We start from the raw sequence: 20,544 nt of genomic DNA, 5'->3' as shown, positions 1-20,544 counted from the left end.
TTTAACACTTTTCATTTCTACTTAGGTCTTGGTTCAAATGAATGAGTTTTAATTGCCACTCAAGAATGAGCCATTGCCACATAGTTTTTAATCACTCCATTTCCAACTGACATCACTGTGGAAAGCAGAAGCGAACATGTCTGAGTCTTTGTTCACAGAAATACCTCTTCTCAAACATTGTAATTTTACAGTATCCTTTGGTTACCAGATTCCAAGGTCTACTTAAAATAGCCTTGTTCAGTTATTTTATTCATAGCTCTCTGTGTGTCTGTGTAGAATAGCTGAAAAAAAGCAACTGAACAGGACTGTTTTCAGGCAGAAGCTGTAAAGTGGAAGCAATTATAATTAAAGTACTGAAAACAGGTGTTATAAAAATCTATTGGAATAAGAGTGATAAACTTTCTTTCCGATATCTTCTTTCTCGACTGCGACTAAATTTACAGTTCCCACTTTGTGCTTTTCCATCAACGAATCTTGATTCCATCATCGAATCTTGAATTTTGATCCAGGGTTTGCGATAGTTTAAAAACATACTAGCGTTTCCACTCTATTAGAAACACTTTCATTCAGATCCCAGAGTAGACCTCTCTTTTTTTTTTAAGAAAAGGAAAGAAAATGTAATTTTAAGATGATTCGGTTAAAGACAATGTTGAAAGGCACATTAATCTTGCTGTTCTGTAAGATATTTTGTTCAAAGCCGCTATCAAAATTCTTCATTTATCCTGAGACACGTCCTGCTGTGATAATCGTTTCATCCAGGCTTACTTTTCTAACTTTTTAAAAGGGAATTTAATGAACCGGATTTAATTCCTATGAATGTAAGAAAAAGAGCCTAGCACCAAATATTACACTGGAGGGTATAATAACACGACTATATTTGAGGTTAGAATTTCAAATATATTAAAGTGTAAAAGATGTACTGAGAAAATTGCAGTGTATCATAAATAACTTTGTGCTAGTTGGGATTATATATATTTGCAAACCTCACTACAGAACTGTGGTATTAATAGTAATTATTAACTATTTTTAATCGAAGCATTTCTGGGTGGAGTATATCTTCCAACACACCACAATTTTATCCTCATAGCAAACATATACATTTGCCATCAATTAAGCAGAGTTTATAACTCTCCCAAAGCCTAGCTCAGCACTGTGAACCTTGATCTCCACAGTTTCTGTGCCCTGTTGGGTCTATTGTTATCTGTTAGTTTACATTGTAGAATTTGTGTACTGCGATGCCGCTGATAAGGTTCTCAGCATGGCAATTTAAATAAGTATTAGACAGACTCTGACATCAGGTTTACATGCTACAAAGACAACAGCAGAAAAAGAAAATGAGAAAGCAAGGGAGGAAGAAGGCAAACAAGAAAACTCAACCCCAGGTTCTTAATTGAGTTTCACAGTCTGGTGGGTTGCCCAATGGATGACAGTTAGTAGGAAGGAAGGTCAAAGACCTAAAAGCATATCAACGGTGTATAGTGCAGGAAAACACCATCAAGTGCTTGTGTTCCTCCCTTTCCCATTGTACTGCTCTCGGCTCTTTGACCCTGCTTAAAGCAAAAGGTAGTTTTGTAATAATAATAATAATGATGATGATGATGAAGTTACTAATAGGAACCTGTAAGCAAGATCACACTGTGGTTTCAGATTCTGATCAGGAAACTGCTATACACTCATCCCTCCCTATTTGCTGCTTTGGTGTTTGCAGATCTGATTATTTACGGATTTGATTAATACATTCTCTCTAGGAATATCTCGGTCCTCCAGTGCAACTCTACAGTCAACTTTAACTAAAAGTTGCACTGAAAGACCTAGAGATTCCTAGAGAGAATACTCTACTAGGCCTTTGTAGCTCCTTCTCCAGCGCAGTCCTATGGTCAGTGTCTGTTGGACGCTGACCACAGAGTTGCACTGGAGGACTTAGAGATTCCTAGAGAGGTGTCCGCCCTCTCAGGTAAAAACATGGTGTTTGTGTTATTTGCATTTTTTCCCATATTCACGGGGGTCTTGTGACCCTAACCCTAGCAAATACGGAGGGGCAAGTGTATAATCAACATCAAATCACTAGAAGCCAACATGCGAGTGATGTCCAATGCTCATTCTCACCTTTATGAACCATGACCTGTCAAGCCAAAGCTTTTAGATACAAACCTGCCCTATTCATTTGTTGCACTGACTGTATTATTGACTCCAGTAATAGGTTACTGTGAAAGTGGGCATAGCAAATCAAGCAATTTTGTAACTTCATGTCCATTTCTGTTTTGCTCAAATTTTTTCTTCCTGTATTTCAGATGATGTTGCTCCCTATTTCAAGACCGAACCTGGCTTGCCACAGATTCATCTAGAAGGGAACCGTCTTGTGCTCACCTGCTTGGCAGAAGGAAGCTGGCCTTTGGAATTTAAGTGGCTGCATAATGGCTCTGAAACGACTGCCTTCTCCAGTGAATACAAGTAAATGGAATTAGCTTTCAATTACATTATTTAGCACTGTACTGAAACAAAATCCTCAATTTTGTACTAGAGATTCACAAAAGAACACAGAGGCAGAGGCACTATATAATTAAAATGTAGAGAATGACATCTTTTTATCAATGGGAATGTTACTATTACTTTATTCTATATGATTGTGTAAGTACACATTTGTACTTATGTAAGCATAGAGATTTAAATTTCTGAATCAACATTTGGATTTTGAACTCCATCAAATCAAGTGGCCTCTGAATTAACCACTACTGAACTGGGCTGTTTTCCAAATCATTGAACTAAGTCCTGAACTGAATCTTCTACTCTCTGGTGCATAACAGATTCATTCAAAGGGTTATTTAACTGCTCCCTTCCACTTTGAACAGCAATATTTTTTTTTTACCCTAGAAAATTCAGTCACCATTTCCCATCCACAAGCCTACATTGGCTAATTGGATGGTAATGTGTCAAAGCTTCTGTTGCAACTGATGCTGAGGTAGAGAAGGTCAGCCCTTTATGTTGGCTTTCACAGCAATGAGACACTGCCACCAGTTTTTTAGTCCTTGCAGCATGCAAAATATAGCTCCATTCCTGATGAACTCATTGCTGTGAACACTCAAAGCCACTTAATCTTACCATTTGGACTCTATGGAATGTGGAATTTTATGCATACAGTTTAAAAAGTACTATTATTTAAACGGAAGTCAACTTGATTAATCACAGAAGAAAACAGACATATCATTTTGAGGTAACACTATTGTTGGTGAGATCAACAGGGCTTAAGTTCAGTCTATACTATAGACTATTAGCAATGAGATAGGCACACAGTGGATACCACTAATACTAGCAGAACAGAAGAGTAATGGAAGGGCATGCCCCAGGTGAACTGGAGTTTCAGAAAAGTACAAATAGTGTCTGGAGTTACTGAAAAGTAAAAGTAGTATTACAGCATTAAAGAGGACAGGAGAGACACATTTTCCTGGTGAAGAATGGAATGCAAATTATCATAAATTCAAGCCACTCACAAACATTTTGGCCTGTTACAGACTGCCAAAATAAAGCTGCTTTGGGTCTCTTTGGAGGTATGCTCTTTAAATGATGCATGCATCCTAAGAATCCGGAAACTGCACCAAAGCTGCACTCCAGTGCTTAGGAATGGAGTGTGGCTTTGGCGCAACCTCCGGACTCTTGGGATCCATGCATCATTTAAATAGCATACCTCCAAAGAGACCCGAAGCAGCTTTATTTTGGCAGTCTGTAACAGGCCATTATATTATATTATAATATTTATAATGCAAAACAAACAGTGTATTATTACATATTGCCACTACAGAGAAATGGTGGAGAACCATACTTTAAATACTGTTTGATCACTTAATGTTTTGACAAAATCTAACACATATGTTCCTTGGGTCATGATGAAAGGCATATTTATTTTGCTTAGGGTTTGATTAACTTATTTTGAACTCTTGAAGCATTTATCTTCTCCCGCAGGACGTGTGTGGAAAGCTAATCAAAATTTACAATAAAGTCTGAATAAATATGTTACTATGAATATTTCAGGACTATTATTTACTTTTAATTGCTTGCCACAAACAAAGATGCACTTGGCATGTTTTTGTATTTATATGCAAGGAATCGCATTTAATCATTAGGATGAAATCATTCCAGACAAAAGTCTATTTGTTTTTGGGGGAGGAATGCTGGTCTAAACTCCAGATTCACCTTGGAGGCAAGCAGCCTGATAAAATCTTGGGAGTTTCTGCTTCATAAATATATGCTGATGCAAACTACTGAACAATCCAGTTCAATTAAAATCAGTGACAATGTTGTCATTGGCTTGCATAAGAGGTGATTTGAACATCAAATGAGTAACAAATAAATGTATTGTTACAGGCTATCCAGAGTTTATTTTTACTGAATGCAAATTACTCAGGACTAATAGACGTGAAGTAATTTAGCAAGTCATATAGCATTTGGGGGTAGAGAGAAAATAACTGCATTCTTTTCATCTTAATATTCTGCACCATAAATCAGGCCTTGTGACCCACCAAACTGGATTCAGCCCATCAAGTATTTATTGTGGTCATCCATGTGTTGGATAACCTATCCAGTTTTCCTTGGAGGGCAACATGGGTGGACTTCAAGAGCTGCAGGCCTGGCATTAATTCATAGTATGCATTAATCTGCTCAGAAAGGTCTCTCTTGTGTCAAGATGCTAAGTTTATGTGTGTATGATAATCAGTTTTCTAACTCTACTTCTGCAACCTCAACTTTATAAACATTTGCAATGGAATTTTTAGATAAATCCTTTTCAGACGTTGATAAATGTGTGCTGCAATGCTCCGAAGGATGTTTGGGGAGCAGGTAGCTGTCTCTGGGGATTTGGTATGCAGTAATAAAGGATCCTGTGGACAGCCAAAGAGACAAACTAATGGGTCCTAGAGCAGATGAAGCCAGAAATCTCCCTGGAAGCCAAGACACATGAGAAGGCATCACCCATTGGAAAAAACAATAATGCTAGGAAAGGTGGAAGGAAGCAGAAAGATAGGAAGGGTGCATGCTAGATGAATGGACTCTATTAGGGATTAGGTATGAGTTTTCGTGATTGAAGCAGAGTAGAGGCCTGGAGATGTCTCATCCACAGGTTTGCCATGAGTCGAAATCAACTCAAGGGCTGTTAAAAACAACCACAGAAATAAATTCATAGCCTGCTAGGAGTTGTTGTGCTATGCGCCTCCATCTAAAATCATCATTTGAAAATAACAACGAATTCGCTTCCAGATGGAAACCAGGCCTTGATAGCACTGGTTTCAGAACTTCTCACTTTGATAGGTGGACAGCATGTAACAATACATATCCATCAAGTTGGAATTTGTTTTGCCTGTGGGACATTCTCTGTAAATTTTTACCAATCTAAATCCAAGAGTGATTCCACAATCTTCACAACTATAGTTCATATTTGTGGAGTATGCTATCTACACAAAACTCCACCCCAGCAAAAGCGAACACATTTTCTCTGGTATTTAGGATTCTAATCATGGACTCAAAGGAAGACAGCAATGACTGTTCTTGTATAGAGCAAAGCTGCTGGATTAAATTGTAGTTAAGATGAACCAGGGGATTCATAGTGGCAGCTTCAGATTTAATTGTTCATTTATCAAAATTTAAACTGGAAATGACTTCTAAATATAAAAAACATATTCTGACGTAAAGAACTTTATCAGGCCATATTTTCAATTTGGACATTAGGAGATGGTACTCATTATCCGGACCTTGAATTCTGAAATAAAAAGACATCCACAGTTTTAATCAATATTTTATATTGTTGATATACTATTCATCTTATGTCTTCAACTTTCTTAAGCAGCCATTTTGTTCCATGCTGCTCCACTCCAAACAAATAGTCAATTTTCCTAAATTACTGCAGACCCTTTTAAGTGCTCTTCTGGCATTCAGACAATGAAAATTATTCTTCTGTCTCAGGGAAAGAAAGACTGCTACCTGTTAATAAAACAACAGTTTCCCTGTTATTTTCTAAGTTATTTATAAAATAGGAAGTGTCCTTGTGCTTAGAGAACATCTGGGAACCACGAAATTGTTAACATTATTGTCTGTTGACAAGCAAGGCTCAAATCAGTTAACGCCTGAAGATACTTTACCTATCTTTACCTAAGGTGCTCTGGTATAGATGTGTCCTAAAATAGTGTCTATATAAGCGTTCTTTCTATATCCAGGGATTACTGAGTGATGGCTGTAACTTAATGATTACTTTGGTGGGACAATGTAGATTTGGTTCAACAAGAAGGAATGAACATTGGGTTCATGTGTGCAAATCTACCATCTTCTCCCAAGTGTGCAGAAATACTTGTCATTGTTATGCACTTTTTAAATGTTCAAACCATCTCACACAAATGTTAGAAGGTCTTTGTAAGATAAATCACTCTATTCTGAAAGAATGTCTTCCCTCCGGTGACCTATTGGGTTCCTGGAAACTGTAATTATAGTGCAGTCGTTGGTAAGCTGATGTGTCCCAATGAAATGTTGGGAGGATTCATTGATTTTCATGATTTTTCTTATTTTTGTAATTCTCTTATTGATAGTGGAGGTAATGCACTAAGGCAGCAATGTTAATATCGAAAGCCTCGTTGAGTACTTTTTTTTGGATTCATACAGAAGATTAATATTTTGGCTTCTTATTAAATTAAGAGATTTGTTAATATCTCCAGAGGGTGACTGAAGGGATTTTACTTATTTTCCCCCCTGTAATAGTTAATTACTAAAATCATTCAGCTACAGTGACGTCACTTGGTTGGGGGATGCCACTGTTCAGATATTTAATTCATATTAAAACCTGCCCACCTTAGAGGTCTTTAAGCAGAGGCTGGATGGCCATCTATCAAGGATGCCTTGATTGAGAGTTCCTGCATGGCAGAATGGGGTTGGACTGGATGGCCCTTGGGGTCTCTTCCAACTCTATGGTTCTGTGATTCTATGACCAGTGCTTGAATACTGTTCTGCAGTGGAGGAGGTCCAATAAATATTGTATCCCAATAGGAAAGAAACTTTGAGGATTGGAGGCTTCTGGCTGTAGGACTTTGAGAAAGGGACCTGCCTTGAAGGGCTTTGCAGTGTGCATATGTGGGGCTGCCTTTAGAGATGGCTTGAAAGCTGCACATGTGTGAAATGGAGCAGCTAGACTGATGAACTGAACACTGTATAGAAACCACACAACTGTAGTTTCAGATGAATTGCATTGGCTGCCAGAACATATCTGGTCTGAATTCAAAGTGCTGATAACAGCATTAAAAACCCTAAATAGCTTGTGACTATAATATATTCGAAGGAGCCCATCTCTCTCTCTCTCTCTCTCTCTCTGTGCCTTCAAGAGGATAAAGGTTTTCTGAAGAGGCCCTCTACTTTGTTCCAGCACTGAGTGCAATGCATTGTGTGGGGACTGAATTAAGAAGCACCCTTTGTGGAAAGCCACCCTCCCCATCTGACTGATGTCAAAGCTGGCTTCTTTCCAGCACTAAGTTTAAATCTGGGCTTTTATGGAAGCCTTCTGGACTTAGCCATTTCTTCAACATCTGTGGGTGTGTACAGTTTTAGATAACCAGCGTGGTGGAGTGGTTTGAGTGTTGGGCTGTCACTCAGGTTTGAATCCCTACGTCAGCCATGGAAATCCTTAGGCAAGTCACACTTCCTCAGGTGAAGGCAAAGGCAAAAACCCCTCTGAACAAATCTTGCCAAGAGAACCCTGTGATAGGTTCACCTTAGGGTCTCCATGAGTAGAAAATGATTTGAAGGCATGTAACAATGTACAGTAATGGTTTTAACTTGTATTGTTCAATAGGTGTTTAGCCTGTTTACATCATCCGTCTACTGATTTGAATTTTAAATTTTGAAATTGGTTGCATTTTGATGTTGCTGTGATGTCTTATGATACAGGGTGAGGTATATCACTTTTTCCTGCCAGCTCAGTGTAGTGGTTTGAGTGTTGAACTAAGAAACTGGGAGACCAGGCTTCGAATCCTCTACTTAGTCATGGGTGACCTTGCGTAAGGCATACTTTCAGTCTCTAGAGCAAGGCAATGTCAAGTCTCCACTGGATAAATCTTTCCAAGAAAACACTATGTTCTAGTTGTCATGAGTAGTTATTGGAATATTGAATGCTAGAAAATGTTCAAATGTCTATGTAACAATTCTAGGCAAAAGATAGAAGAAAAATGAGGATGGAGCCTCAGTGGGATAGAAAGCAATGTGAAAACTGACATTGGTTTGATGAGCTGAAATTTATTCTTCATTAGACAATAAGAGAATGTGTACTGAACAAATATAGATGATATTTGAGAATACCTACTAAAATTAAATGTATGTTATAACTATTTTGTCTCTTAATGTCTTACAGGTATGTCGTTCCATCCTTGCAAAGATCTGATGCTGGTTTTTATCAGTGTGTCGCGAGGAACAGAATGGGAGCGCTCTTGCAAAGGAAATCAGAAGTTCAAGTGGCATGTATGTGTAAAGCACTAATTCCAAAATTTCTTAATATCCCACTTACTTGGTGCAAGTTATACTATTATAACCATAATTCTGTCAGTTAGCACAGACATTTCTATTGTCTCCTAAAAGAAGAAAGATGTATCTGTTCCATATCCTATAGTCCAGACCAGTGGTCCCCAAACTGTGCTCTTTAAGGGATTTTACACTTCAGTGCCCAAAATCCCAAATTATTGACCAACATGGTTGAGGTCCAAAATCTCTTAAAGGGTACAGTTTGGGGAAATTGTGTCTCCCAGTTGTTGTTGGATTAGCATCCCCGATCATTGACCATCGTGGCTGGTGCAAATGGGACTTGGAATCCAAAAGCAGAGATACTCCAGCCCTGCTAGTGGATATAGAGCATCCTTAATATAGAAGGAAGAATTTTATCTAGTCATTTTTTCCCTTTCCATTTCCAAATATACAGATAATGGTTAATACTTGTAATATGAAGAAGCTGGGAAACTGCTAAGCATGTACATAGAAAACACCTAAAAAGATAGGTCAGGTTTAATTTCAGCATGTGCACACCTAAAAATGAATGGATTGACAGCCACATACGACACAAGCTAATCTCTAAGACCAAATGAGCCAACCCTCCGATTGCAAACACTGTCAAGTTTTGACCTCTGATTCAATACTTGACTTTCGCTTGGGTTTATGTGTTGATATTTCTCAATTAACAGACGCCAGGATATGTGACTCGAATTGTAAAATACATCTGTTCTTATAATCACTTTGTTCTTCGTGGACATAATTTCCCTCAAATTCCTAGGAAATAGGTTCCATCTGGTCCTTGAAAGACGAACACAAACACGCACGCACACAAATGTCAGTATGTGTATTTAAGTTGTTAATTTGGTTGTCAAACTTCCTTTAAGATTCCTAGCAAATGATATTAGTGTCAAAGGGATAATATTTAGAAAAACATATATACCTCTTTATTCATTGCCCCCCGCCCACATATGATGGAGGTTCAAGATACTTTATAATAAGAATTGTCTCACAAGCAGATGATATGGAAGAATTAGGTAGAGTTGTCTGCAGGAAGCAGCAAGCCAATTTGACCCATGTTAAGCCCTCTTTTACTCTGGGATTGGGCTGGATCCACCAGATCTGCATCCAGTCTCCCAGGATCCAGCCTGGTTCTGGTTCAGGGGTTTTGGCCAGAGAACTCTTTCCAAAGAACTGAGATTTCTTTGCTTTGCCTAAATTTTCTACCATGCTTTTGGTGGGATGCTCTGCTGTTCAGCATGATCATTTTGTTGTCGAGAAGACAAGTAGAAATCTTTCAGGTAAGATGAAGTTTCATCATTTGTTTATACACTACACGTCTCTGTCTGAGACTTTGATTATTGTTCCTCGGGGCACTTAACTGGAAGGTCAGCAACAGTGGCTGTCATTTGATAAATGGCAGGAAGATGAAGTGGGTGAATGGAATTCTTTATTAGACATGACCATTTACAAGGAAGTGATTAAATGGAGAAGAGAGGTATCATGAGAGAAAATGTGCTGGATTTATTTTTCCTCCAGCTTAATATTAGCATCAAGAATAATGGCGTCAAATGCAGCACAAATTGGCCAAGCAGCCATTAACTTTTCCAGCTAGCCGTTATTATTATTATTATTATATCATGCAACAGACACTGCTTTTTAAAGGATGATGGAATGATAAAACAGTTCCGTTTTTAAATTATTTCATCAATATTGGGATTGTGTAAACATAAAGAAGGAGATCTCTTAGCTGCTTTTAAGAAATCAAGAATGAGACATAAAATTGCATTGCCTATCCCTGAACAAAATGATATAAATAAAATTATTATTTATTATTTATTTTAGGTAGCAGAAAGTACTTCTCTTTGGTCTCTGTGACTAAGCGCATGGATCTTTCTGTGCCCAAGCAAAATATTCATAACATCCCCGGACTGTGCAAGCCTCTCTCGGTGGCAGGCCCACCTCCTCCAACTGTACATGTCACAACCATTCCTATTTATCTCAGTTCGCTTTCATCTGCCTCTCCGAGAGCAGTATTTCAGCACCACAGAATTGATTTGTCTGGGTATTTATTCATTTTATTTTATATAAAAGTTAATCTATAAAGAAAAGGAAGAGAAGCACATAGAAGAAATGTTCTGACTGTGGGACTAAAGGGTCCTTGATGGATGGTCATTAAAAGCGCCTTTTGTGTTTGGGAGAACACAATGCTGTGCTGTGTATAAACACTTTTAGCTCTCCCTCCAAAGAGTAGAAAGAAGGAAGTAGTTCAGTTATATGCACAATTGTGTGAAAGTGTGTTCTTTCCTCTGAATGTATTTAACCATCATTTTGGCAAATAATGTATTTCTGTACTTCAGAGTCATATTTTGTTGGGAAATGAACATAGAAATAGACCTACAAGGCATGCATTTTATAATGCTGTCTTCCGGAGAGTGTGTATTTCTAATTTGCTCAAAACTTTACTACAAAATAACTGCAAGCAATATATACAAATGTACATTTTAAGTACTGCTCCTGAATTTCACAAACTTAAAACACTATTCCTCAGTTTCAGCTACCAGTCAGGGTAAAAACTGACCCAACAAATTTATTGCATTTTGTTTTTGGGGTACTTTCATGCCCCATACAATGTAATGTATTGGGACCAAAAACACTTCATGCCAATCTGTGGTTGAAACTACCTCTTCAACTTGACCCTATTAAGGAAAGTTGCAGAGATACTGAATGAGGACAGTTGGAGAACTGTGCCCAGGGTAAAAGAAGAATTAAAACGATGAAGCAGTAATGGAAATCTTTCAGTTGCTCCTCCCAGGAAGCATTGTTTACAGTACAACCTGTGAAACCAATGGAGTGGCACCATATGAATTCATGGCATAGAATGAGAGGAACTCTACAAAAGTCAAAGTGTGGATGTCCCTTGACATCCCCAAACTAAAGGACCAGGATCTGGACCTAGATGAGAACTCTGAAGAAGAGATTCAGAAGAGATTCATGTTTCAGCATGAAGAAATCTCATCAGACAGCCACACAAGTGATCAAATCCCAATTACTGACATTGATTCTGTGCAGGCAGTTGGGAATTCTTCCAGAGAACAGAGCCTTGAAACATGTAGATCCCCAGAAAAGCTCACTTAGATGTTGTTAGTAATGACTCATTGCTTTTTTGGGCACTAATTTCTTGTGGCAGACTGTGAACAAGTATCCTTTGGAATTGGTTCACTGGGGTTTTTGTTGCAACCATTGATGACTGCCAAGTACCCTTGCAGATACTCCACTATGTAAACATCTCTCCTCTTATGGTTAGCTACATGATATCTTTTGCAGGAAAAATAACCATCGATAATCATAACCACGAATGACGAATCAACCAGTGGAGCTCACTAAGACTAGGTGTCTGCAGGGTTCTCCCACACTGAAGATGTGACTGGAAATATTAAGTGATCTATAAGCAGCATGTAAGCCTGTACATCTAAATCTTAAAGTATGGAGTGGAAAATGTCAGTCCAATTTGTGCATTCAATCTTTATGTCCAGTGCAATCTCTTATATTTTCCTTTTACTGCTACATCTTTTAGGGAAAGGGCTTTCCTATTCCATTCTTCAACCATGTTAGTAGTATTAGCTACCCACTCTGCTGACAATGGTGCTCTTTCTTAGTTGGTATAACTCAAAGGAAGAAATTCACAAGAGGTCTGATCAACACATATCCTCATACTCACCCACCAGGATCATCATGAGTTACACAATTGTTTGAACCCGTGAGCTTGATATATGAGTGGGCTTGCGACTTCTCAAGCTGAAATTAATAAATCTAGTCACAATAATAGCATCCTGAAAATACAGACTTTAATTTTTAGACAACTCTTATGTTGAAAGAAAAACCCGATGTTCATAAAATTATTAGTTGTATAGGGCAAAAGGTGCATATGTATTACCATGCAGGTCTTGATTAGAGAATATCTAAATTCTGAAAGCTAAGCTGATAATGTAGCAACAAGGTTCATTAGAATGATTTGCATGGTTCAATACATCTCTCTCTCTTTTTAAAGTAGGTAATCTGATTACGGTTGTAAACAAAGAGTGTGTACTTTTGTGAACTATACGGTGTTAATTATTTTATATCACTGAAAAATCATGCTAATGATTTAAGCCCAATTCAGAATACTGACTTGATTTTCCAGCCAACCTGACTGGCTAACTAGTTGGTTCCTGTCTTCCTTTAAGGCATGAGTCCCTTCCCTGAGTCCCTTTTCTGGATTCCCAACCATTCAGGTGGGTGTCTATTGGGGAACAAAACTCTGGTAGCATCTCATCTTTGGTTATTCACTCCGTAGGGCGGTTTACCTGGCCCATTTGCTGTCCACCATATTAATCCTATTATTAATCCCACTCTATTATTTAATTTACATCCTTGATCTGTGTCAGATTTATTTTTCTGCTTCTATCTGTGACTTTATTAGCAGATCCTAGTTTGCTTTCATATTGTTCCATTTTGCATTAGATTTGGATTTTTATTTTGATTTAAGATTCATTGAAGATTTCTACAATGGAAAAGTAAGAGAGAATTAAAACATGTAGAGAAAAAAAATGATTGGTGTGCCTCTTATTTGCCGCAAGGCCTGAACAAAGGAGCAGTTTCTCTGTCACAGTATAAAAGTATCTTGCTTGTCTGTCCCTTGGGATTGTTTTTCGATATGATAGAATAACAGTTCAGAACTTCATCTGTCATTAACTGTGTCAATTTTCAGCTGGGGGAGAAGTCAATTGTGTACCCAAGGAAAATGCAGACACGCAGTAGTGCTGACGGAGAGGTTTCTTGGCTGTCCTAGAGTCACTGGGCTTTGCCTCATGCCTCACTACACCCCCAGAAACCTGCACTCATCAGCACTACCACAAGGTCTGTTCTGTCTTACAGCTTAATGATGGCAATGCCAACAACTGCTATAAAGCGCCATTATTATTCTCTATGACCCCTGAAAAAAGTGGCATGGGAGAGGAAACTTCTTGGATTCCTAATGTAACTTTTCTTTTGCAGACATGGGAAGTTTCCAGGACATGGAGCGGAGGAAGACGGTGTCCGAAGGTAAAGCCACAGTTCTAAACTTCCCTCCCATCCCAAGCTATCCCAGACCGCAAGTGACTTGGTTTCGAGATGGGCACAAGATTATCCCAAGCAGCAGGATGTAAGTGAAAATTAACTATTGCTTATAGTATGACAAATTGCTCTTGATAGCACAGCTTACATTTGAAGAACCTAATTAAGGCTTAAAGATAGTAAAGAAGCTAATGCACTCCCTTTTTGAGCTAGTGACCGTTTTAAGACTGCTTCTAAAATTTTCAGCAGAACAATTTGCATGAAGATAATGTTTTGATCTGCTCTTGTGGCATAAGCCTGATTTCTGTATCCACTGGAATGCTTTTTGAAATGAAACTGAATGCACTTGGATTTAACTGAATGCACTAACTTGTTGACTTCTGATATTAACTTATAAGAAGAGAAGGGTTGGTGCTGATTTCTTTAACAATGAAGTGGTACATAATGTTTGCTTTCCTTTGTATCCTGTTACCCTGCATTTCACCCATTCATGAAGAAATGGATCACGTAAGTGTTCTCTTAAACTATCCAAGTTCATATTTTATGGAATATCTGACATTCCAAACTGATTTATTTTTCTTGAGTTTTAAGCAGTTTTTTCTTGAGCTTTCTTGTTTCTCTTAATTACGATATTTTAAAAACGATGTCGCCCTTCCTCCATAATCTATTTGTGTAATTCAAGAAAATAGTGGGTCATTAGGGAATTGTGTGACTGTGTTTCCATGCACAGAAGAACTGTCAGATGGAGTCATCCATATGACATGACACACACAAGAAAGGTTGCTGAGAGTGACAAATTCCTAACACTAGTGGAAAATATTCTTGACCTTTAGCAGCAGGGCATATGCCCCTGTCTACTAATTGCTAGGGAATAATATTGGTAAGGTACTATTGCATTCATGTTCTGCTTGTGGGTTTCGTATTGATGCTTGTTGGCCATTGAAGGAATAGAATACTAGACTAGATAGGTGTTTAGTCTGATCCAGAGTATCTCTTTTTATTTTCAGCATTTCCCAAATTTACTTCAGATTAATATATGATAATCAAGGATCCTGTAGTATCATTTGAAGAGATTCGGGAGCCAGTTCCTCTCTCCTTTTCCTTTGTGCTCCCATGTGTATGCATTTCATTCTTCCCAACCCATCCAAACACTATTTACAGTCCTGCTTAAGGTCCAAACAACAGCAATGAAATGGCGAGTTCCAGCAACATTAGGAAACAGTTTGCTTTCAGGTATATTTGTTGCATCCTGATGTAAACATGCCAAATGGGACGTTGATAAGGAATGGAGAGTTTATTCCAAGTTTTAGTACAAAGACTTGTCATCAATAAAGCATTGGTGGCTTTGCCAAAAAGAAGAAGGTGTTCATATACCATCAGACACTATTAGTGATGAGTGAGTCACCATCTTAAATTTTATGAGTTACTGGGTAAATCCACTGCACTGATTCCTGGAGCTCTTTAAAATTACAGTAATGATGGAGTGGAAGGTGACTTATTGTACATAACAATATATCTCCTTGAAATAACTTTGAGTTCAGTAGGTTTTATTCCCAAATAAAGGTGCATAGGGTGGCAACCTTGCACACCCTCGCATTATCTGATCACTATCTGATTGCATCTTTATTGCTTGTGCGTTTTTATTAAAATGTATCTCAGGACCTTCCTGGTAGATCAGTGCATTTGCATACAAATGTGATCTGTGAGTTCATTTCAAAAGAGAAAGCCTGCTTTATGGACATCTGAAATGCAAATATGTTATGAGTCTGATGCATTTACCAGCTGTTCTTGCCAAGTCATGTTGTTTCTCCTTTTGCAGCAAAAATATGACCTTTTCTTTTTGCTCCAGAGTTTTTACAATCGTATTGTTCCATGCCCTGGTCATCTGTCACTGAGACCACTGTAATCCTCTCATCCCTGGTTTTCTGTTGTCTCAGTTGGGTATATCCATAGCTTTCCCCTTCTGTTGCTCTAATCATATGGCACACACATTTAAATTCCTTTACACTCCCAGTTCTAGTGTTCTTGCCTTCACAGCCTTCTATTAGGGAATTGTTTCTTCTTATTTGCCCATTCTTATATCCCAATACAGGCTGAGTCTCTCTGATCAGGAATGCTGAAATCCAAAATACTCCAAAACCCAACACTTTTTAACGGGTGGCTGAGATAGGGACACCTTTGCTTTTTGAAGGTTCAGTCTATGCAAACATTGCTTCACGTCCAGAATTATTTAAAACATTGTTTAAAATTACCTACAGGGTATGTGTATAAAGTATACATGAAACATAAATGAATTTTATGTTTGGACTAGGGTTCAGTCTCCAAAATATGCCATTATGCACATATATGCAAATACAGGTACTACAAAGTCCAATAAATAATGATAATAATAATCCAAAATCCAAACACATTTGGTCTGAAGCATTTTGGAGATGGGCAATTCCTATGCTTATGATCTTCACACTTCTAGCTCCTTTACTTCCACTATCCAAAGATCTCTTTTTCTTTGCTGCCTGGAATCTCCCTGAACACCTTTGTCTTTATATCTATTTGTTCTTGTGTGCCTTCAAATCACTGCTGACTTATGGCGACCCTAAGGTGAACCTATCATGGGGTTTCTTGAGAGGAGGTTTGTCATTGCCTTCTGTGTACATGTAATAGAAACAACAGCCTGTTACATCTTTGTGTATCTCTGTCTACCTTTCCCTTTCTCTCAACCTGTGTCTACTATCCTGGCCTTCTCCCTGTTCCAGGGATCAGACAAGGCTTTGACATGATGACCTGCTAAGGCAACAAAAAGCTCCCCAAAGTCATCGGGAACCCAGAGATAATATCTCTGACTGATTTACATTGAATGGATGTATAACCTGCCTTAAATCTTCCCTTTTGAGCATAAAGAATATTTTTGCTTGAACTTTGCTTTAATGAATTTTGTGCTGTTGAATATATAGGGAGAGATACTTTCACATCAAAAGAATAATATCAAGGCAGAGGGAATCAGGATGAGGTTACTAAGGTTTCCATTACCAAAGAAACTTAAAGGTTAGAATAGAAATGTATCAAAATTTATGAAAATGTAAAATTCTCCAGTGGCGAATATGAAGCTCATTTAATCTGCCCTTATTGGCAATTCATTGGGACTAACCTTGAGGTTTTAACGTAGACAGAGCTCATTAATTTACATTTTAATCAGGATTTTTAGTTGTTTTCGCTGTCTGCTTATGTCTGTATGTCTGGCTAAGATAGGATGCCAACTTTGTTCCCAAGAGTCCTTGTGTCATTATTGACAATGAGATAGTCAGACATCCAACAAATGTAGCCTTTCTTTCTCTACTTTTTATTACCTTTGAATTTATAAGGTAGAAACTAGATTCAGATATCTAACACTTACTGCCTGAACATCATTTTAAAAACTGCATTTAAGAGAAAAGCTGTTTCTCTTTCCAATATCTCTTTGCCATTTGTTGTTGTTGTTGCTCACGGACTGAGGTCTTGAATGGGAAATTGAAGGGTTCTGCAATGGCCTTTATGTATTCTCATTCCTAATATGAGATTTATGCCCATTTCCTCTCTGGCATTGAGACTGGCCTGTTTGCCCAATGCAGAATGCTGAAGGGCATGGTTGACAGAGGAAGGCATATTTCACATGGGAGGATGAGCAAGTGAAAGTGCCTCCAACATTGTGGATTATGTGATTAGGTCCTTTGATGACATTTCCTGAGTGTGGGCAGAGTTGGCATTTGCGTTTATGGCAACATCTTATACCTGACTCTCCCTCTATGTTGTGCATCCTCTCATAAGTAAGTAACTGTGACTGGGAGGATGTCTGTAGGCCAGTCGAGGTCTACCACCAAGAGCCTTTGAGAGGGCAGCATTGTTGACAAACATAGGTCTCAGGTGGGAGCTGTATGTGAGCACTAGTAGGGTTTCTTGTCTTCAGACTGTTTCTTAATCATTTGGTCCTGGGTGCAGGTCTTGACTTGTTAATTAGTTTATTTACTTAATGTGGTGGGTAATGTAGCTTGAGGAACGTCTCTTGTAACTCCATGAGTTTGGTGTCCATGTCCTGTGGGTCTGAACTTGTACCAGAGGGCTTGGCTGTAAACAATGGATTTGGAACTGTATTCAGAGTGAAAACTGGAGGCATGTAAATATGTGCAACAGTCACTGGGTTTGTGATACAGAATAGTGCGCAGATGTCCATCACGTAGTTTTACGGTAGTGTCCAGAAAGTGGACTTAGTAGATAGGTCTAGGCTGAGATTTAGGTGGAATGTCTAGACTGAGTCTTCTTTATGGTCTACTTGAGATGAGACTGTCTGAATTTAGCCTATTGAACTTGTCATATTCTTTCATCATTCTTTTTTGTAGCCTCCTCCTCATACCAATAACATTATTTGTTCTTTATTCTTTATTCTCTGTAATGGTTACTACTGACGACTTAAGATGGTTGCTAGTCCTGCCAGAGACACTCTGAACTTGTGATGAACAGAGAAAATAGACCAATTTCTCATTCTAGTTTGTGGGTCATTATGTTAAGAACTGTCAGTTATTTAGACTAGGACAAAAAACTGCATTTTGATTCAGTGGAGAGATGGCATTTCACCTTTCTTCACTCCTCACTAATGATATCCTGGTGTATATATGTATAACTGCTAGAAGGGAGTTTTCCACAAGGGGAAAAACAATTTCTTTCAAATACTGAAGACAGTTAATTAATCTCATTAATAGTGGACACCACAAATGAAACAGCATAGGTTTTGTAAATATTTCCCATATTTTTGTATATGCAATGACCTCAAGAAATAAACATGCTCTTCTTGTAGACTTGCTCTTTTCCTCTCCCAATCTGCATTTCCTCCCAAGACACATAATTTTGGATTTCCAATAAGAAATAGATTTTCTGTCCTAGTCCAAATATCTCAATGAGTAACGAATCATCTGAGCCATCACACAAATGAAGCTGAAAAGGCTCCTGACAAGGACCATTTCTCTGCCTGTGCAAATGCCTCTCTGTTTTCTTTAGCTAGGCTTCTCTAGAAGCAATGGAGAAAATGGCATTTAGCACATTTTAGAAAGGAAGAAGTGGAATCGAGGGGCAGGTATTGTTCTATCCTTTGCTATCTGACACCTGAAGGATGTAGCTCACCTTGCTGCTTCATGGAGCTGAAGAGGGAGCTGCTCAGTGTAGTCCAACAAGGAAGGTAGTTATAAAAACATTATCAGTAGGATAGCCTGATCCTTCCTATGAGTTACTTAAAATTAGCCATGAATTGATCCTCAGTTATTGGACGACTTAGCTGAAGTATAGGTATTCATCATCATCATCATCCTCATCCTCATCCTCATCCTCATCCTCATCCTCATCATCATCATCATCATCATCATTTATATCCCGCCTCTCTGTGCAACACAACTGGGGTGGCTATTTACTTGTGAGCGTCTCCTACTAATTCATTTATTGTCCAACTTTCCCCCCAGATTGGGACTCATAGAAGCTTACAACAATGAAAAAAACATGGTTAAGAATCCACAAAATGCAAAAGTTAAGTGTTAATAGTTAAAACATAAACAGCATGCATTCTTTCAACATTGAGGCACTCTGTTCCTGCCCTAGGTTGGTCATGTGCCAGCTTACTTCAGACTTGGAAAGAGGAGGATGTGGGGATATTTGAGAGGGACATTTTAGGAGTTACACAGATCATTCCTCTTGGCATATTTAACTCCATTTCCCACCCTTTATCCTCCATTCTTCTCACCGCTTCCTCATCCCAATGGGGAAGCAAGAGGCTACGAGAACCATGGTGATACCCCTCCTTTCTCTCCGTCCAACTGCACCTCTCACTATGGACAGCCCTTATCAGTGGCAGGTCAGGAGTGTGGTGACTGTGACCAGTTCCACTCCAGGGTCTGAAAGGAGCAAACCAGGTGCTAAACCCTACTTCCCAAATAGTCTCAGCACCTTGGAGACCTGTCTGTGAATTCTCCTGTTGTGTATTTTTATAAGTGACATTAACTGCATAAATAAATGCCTTCCTCACCACATTGGCACACCACTCTGTGGAGCTAAAGCAAGGGATGGGAGGGCTGCAAATCAAGCTTTGGATTCATTCATTAGATTTTGGAGTACTTAAAAAATTAATTATGCCATCAAGGGCTTTGGTGGGCATTTCTCTAGGAACCCATCTCTCATCTGAGCTCCTTAATAGGCCTTCTAATGCGTGCTGTGCTTGAAACGCTGTTCCTAAAGACTCCCTTAGTGCTTTCTGGGGCAATGCTCTGCAGTATGGAGCTCACATTAAGTCTCCTTAATACTTTCTCCAGAAGGTATTGATACGTCTCTGTTGCTGATGAGACGTACAATACGCACTTTGCTTTCTCCTTTTATCTATGTACAGTAAGTCTTCTTCGGTGCTTTTATCCTCTTGGTGCGTGCTGATTTTGTTGCGGATTTCCTGATACACCAGCTGTTGCAAACGCCGCCCTGCTCAACTCTGATGTGATGCCATACACTTTCTGTGCCAAGACTGGAGTAATCCAATTTGCTGCTAATTTTTGATCTCTTCATTATACATTATCATTTTAAGCTCTTCGAGTTGTTTCAGTATCTTTTGGTTTTACTTGGTTTCATTTCTACATTTTAATTTAGTTTATAATCCTCATCTTTTGGGGCAAAAAAAATATATGTCTGGCTCCTTTTTAGAGAAGGAAAACTTCCTGCTCGCAGTTGTAGCAATTTATTTGGCATATGGAGTGAGTAATTTCATTGATAGTATTTTTTTTAGTATTTTGGCAGAAATAGTAGTTGGTGAGGACATGTTTTTTAGTCGGCACATTTATTATTTACCTTTCTCTCTTGCTAGAAACATGTAGTACTCCTGCTGGGTTCTTTTCTGCTTTCCTTTTTGACTCATGCTGTTGGAACTGGAGATATCTGGAAATCTAA

At 38.5% G+C, this 20,544-nt stretch overlaps 1 protein-coding gene across 4 annotated transcripts in view; it reads left to right on the top strand.

The window, feature by feature from the left end:
- SDK1 (sidekick cell adhesion molecule 1) overlaps window positions 1–20,544 on the top strand; it is a 445,458-nt gene that overhangs the window by 77,108 nt on the left and 347,806 nt on the right. For all 4 annotated transcript variants that reach the window (XM_089477071.1, XM_089477072.1, XM_089477069.1 and 1 more), the window contains exons 2-4: window positions 2,292–2,451; window positions 8,375–8,481; window positions 13,540–13,687. In XM_089477071.1, coding sequence (XP_089333197.1) covers window positions 2,292–2,451; window positions 8,375–8,481; window positions 13,540–13,687 — 415 coding nt within the window. The remainder of the gene's footprint in view (window positions 1–2,291; window positions 2,452–8,374; window positions 8,482–13,539; window positions 13,688–20,544) is intronic.

This window comes from Sceloporus occidentalis, unplaced genomic scaffold, assembly GCF_023333645.1.
Source record: "Sceloporus occidentalis isolate IW3139 unplaced genomic scaffold, rSceOcc1.0.p SCAF_10, whole genome shotgun sequence".
NCBI classification, from domain to species: Eukaryota; Metazoa; Chordata; class Lepidosauria; order Squamata; family Phrynosomatidae; genus Sceloporus; species Sceloporus occidentalis.
The sequence above is the reverse complement of the archived record's forward strand: the minus strand, read 5'-3'. Positions and strand labels throughout refer to the sequence as shown.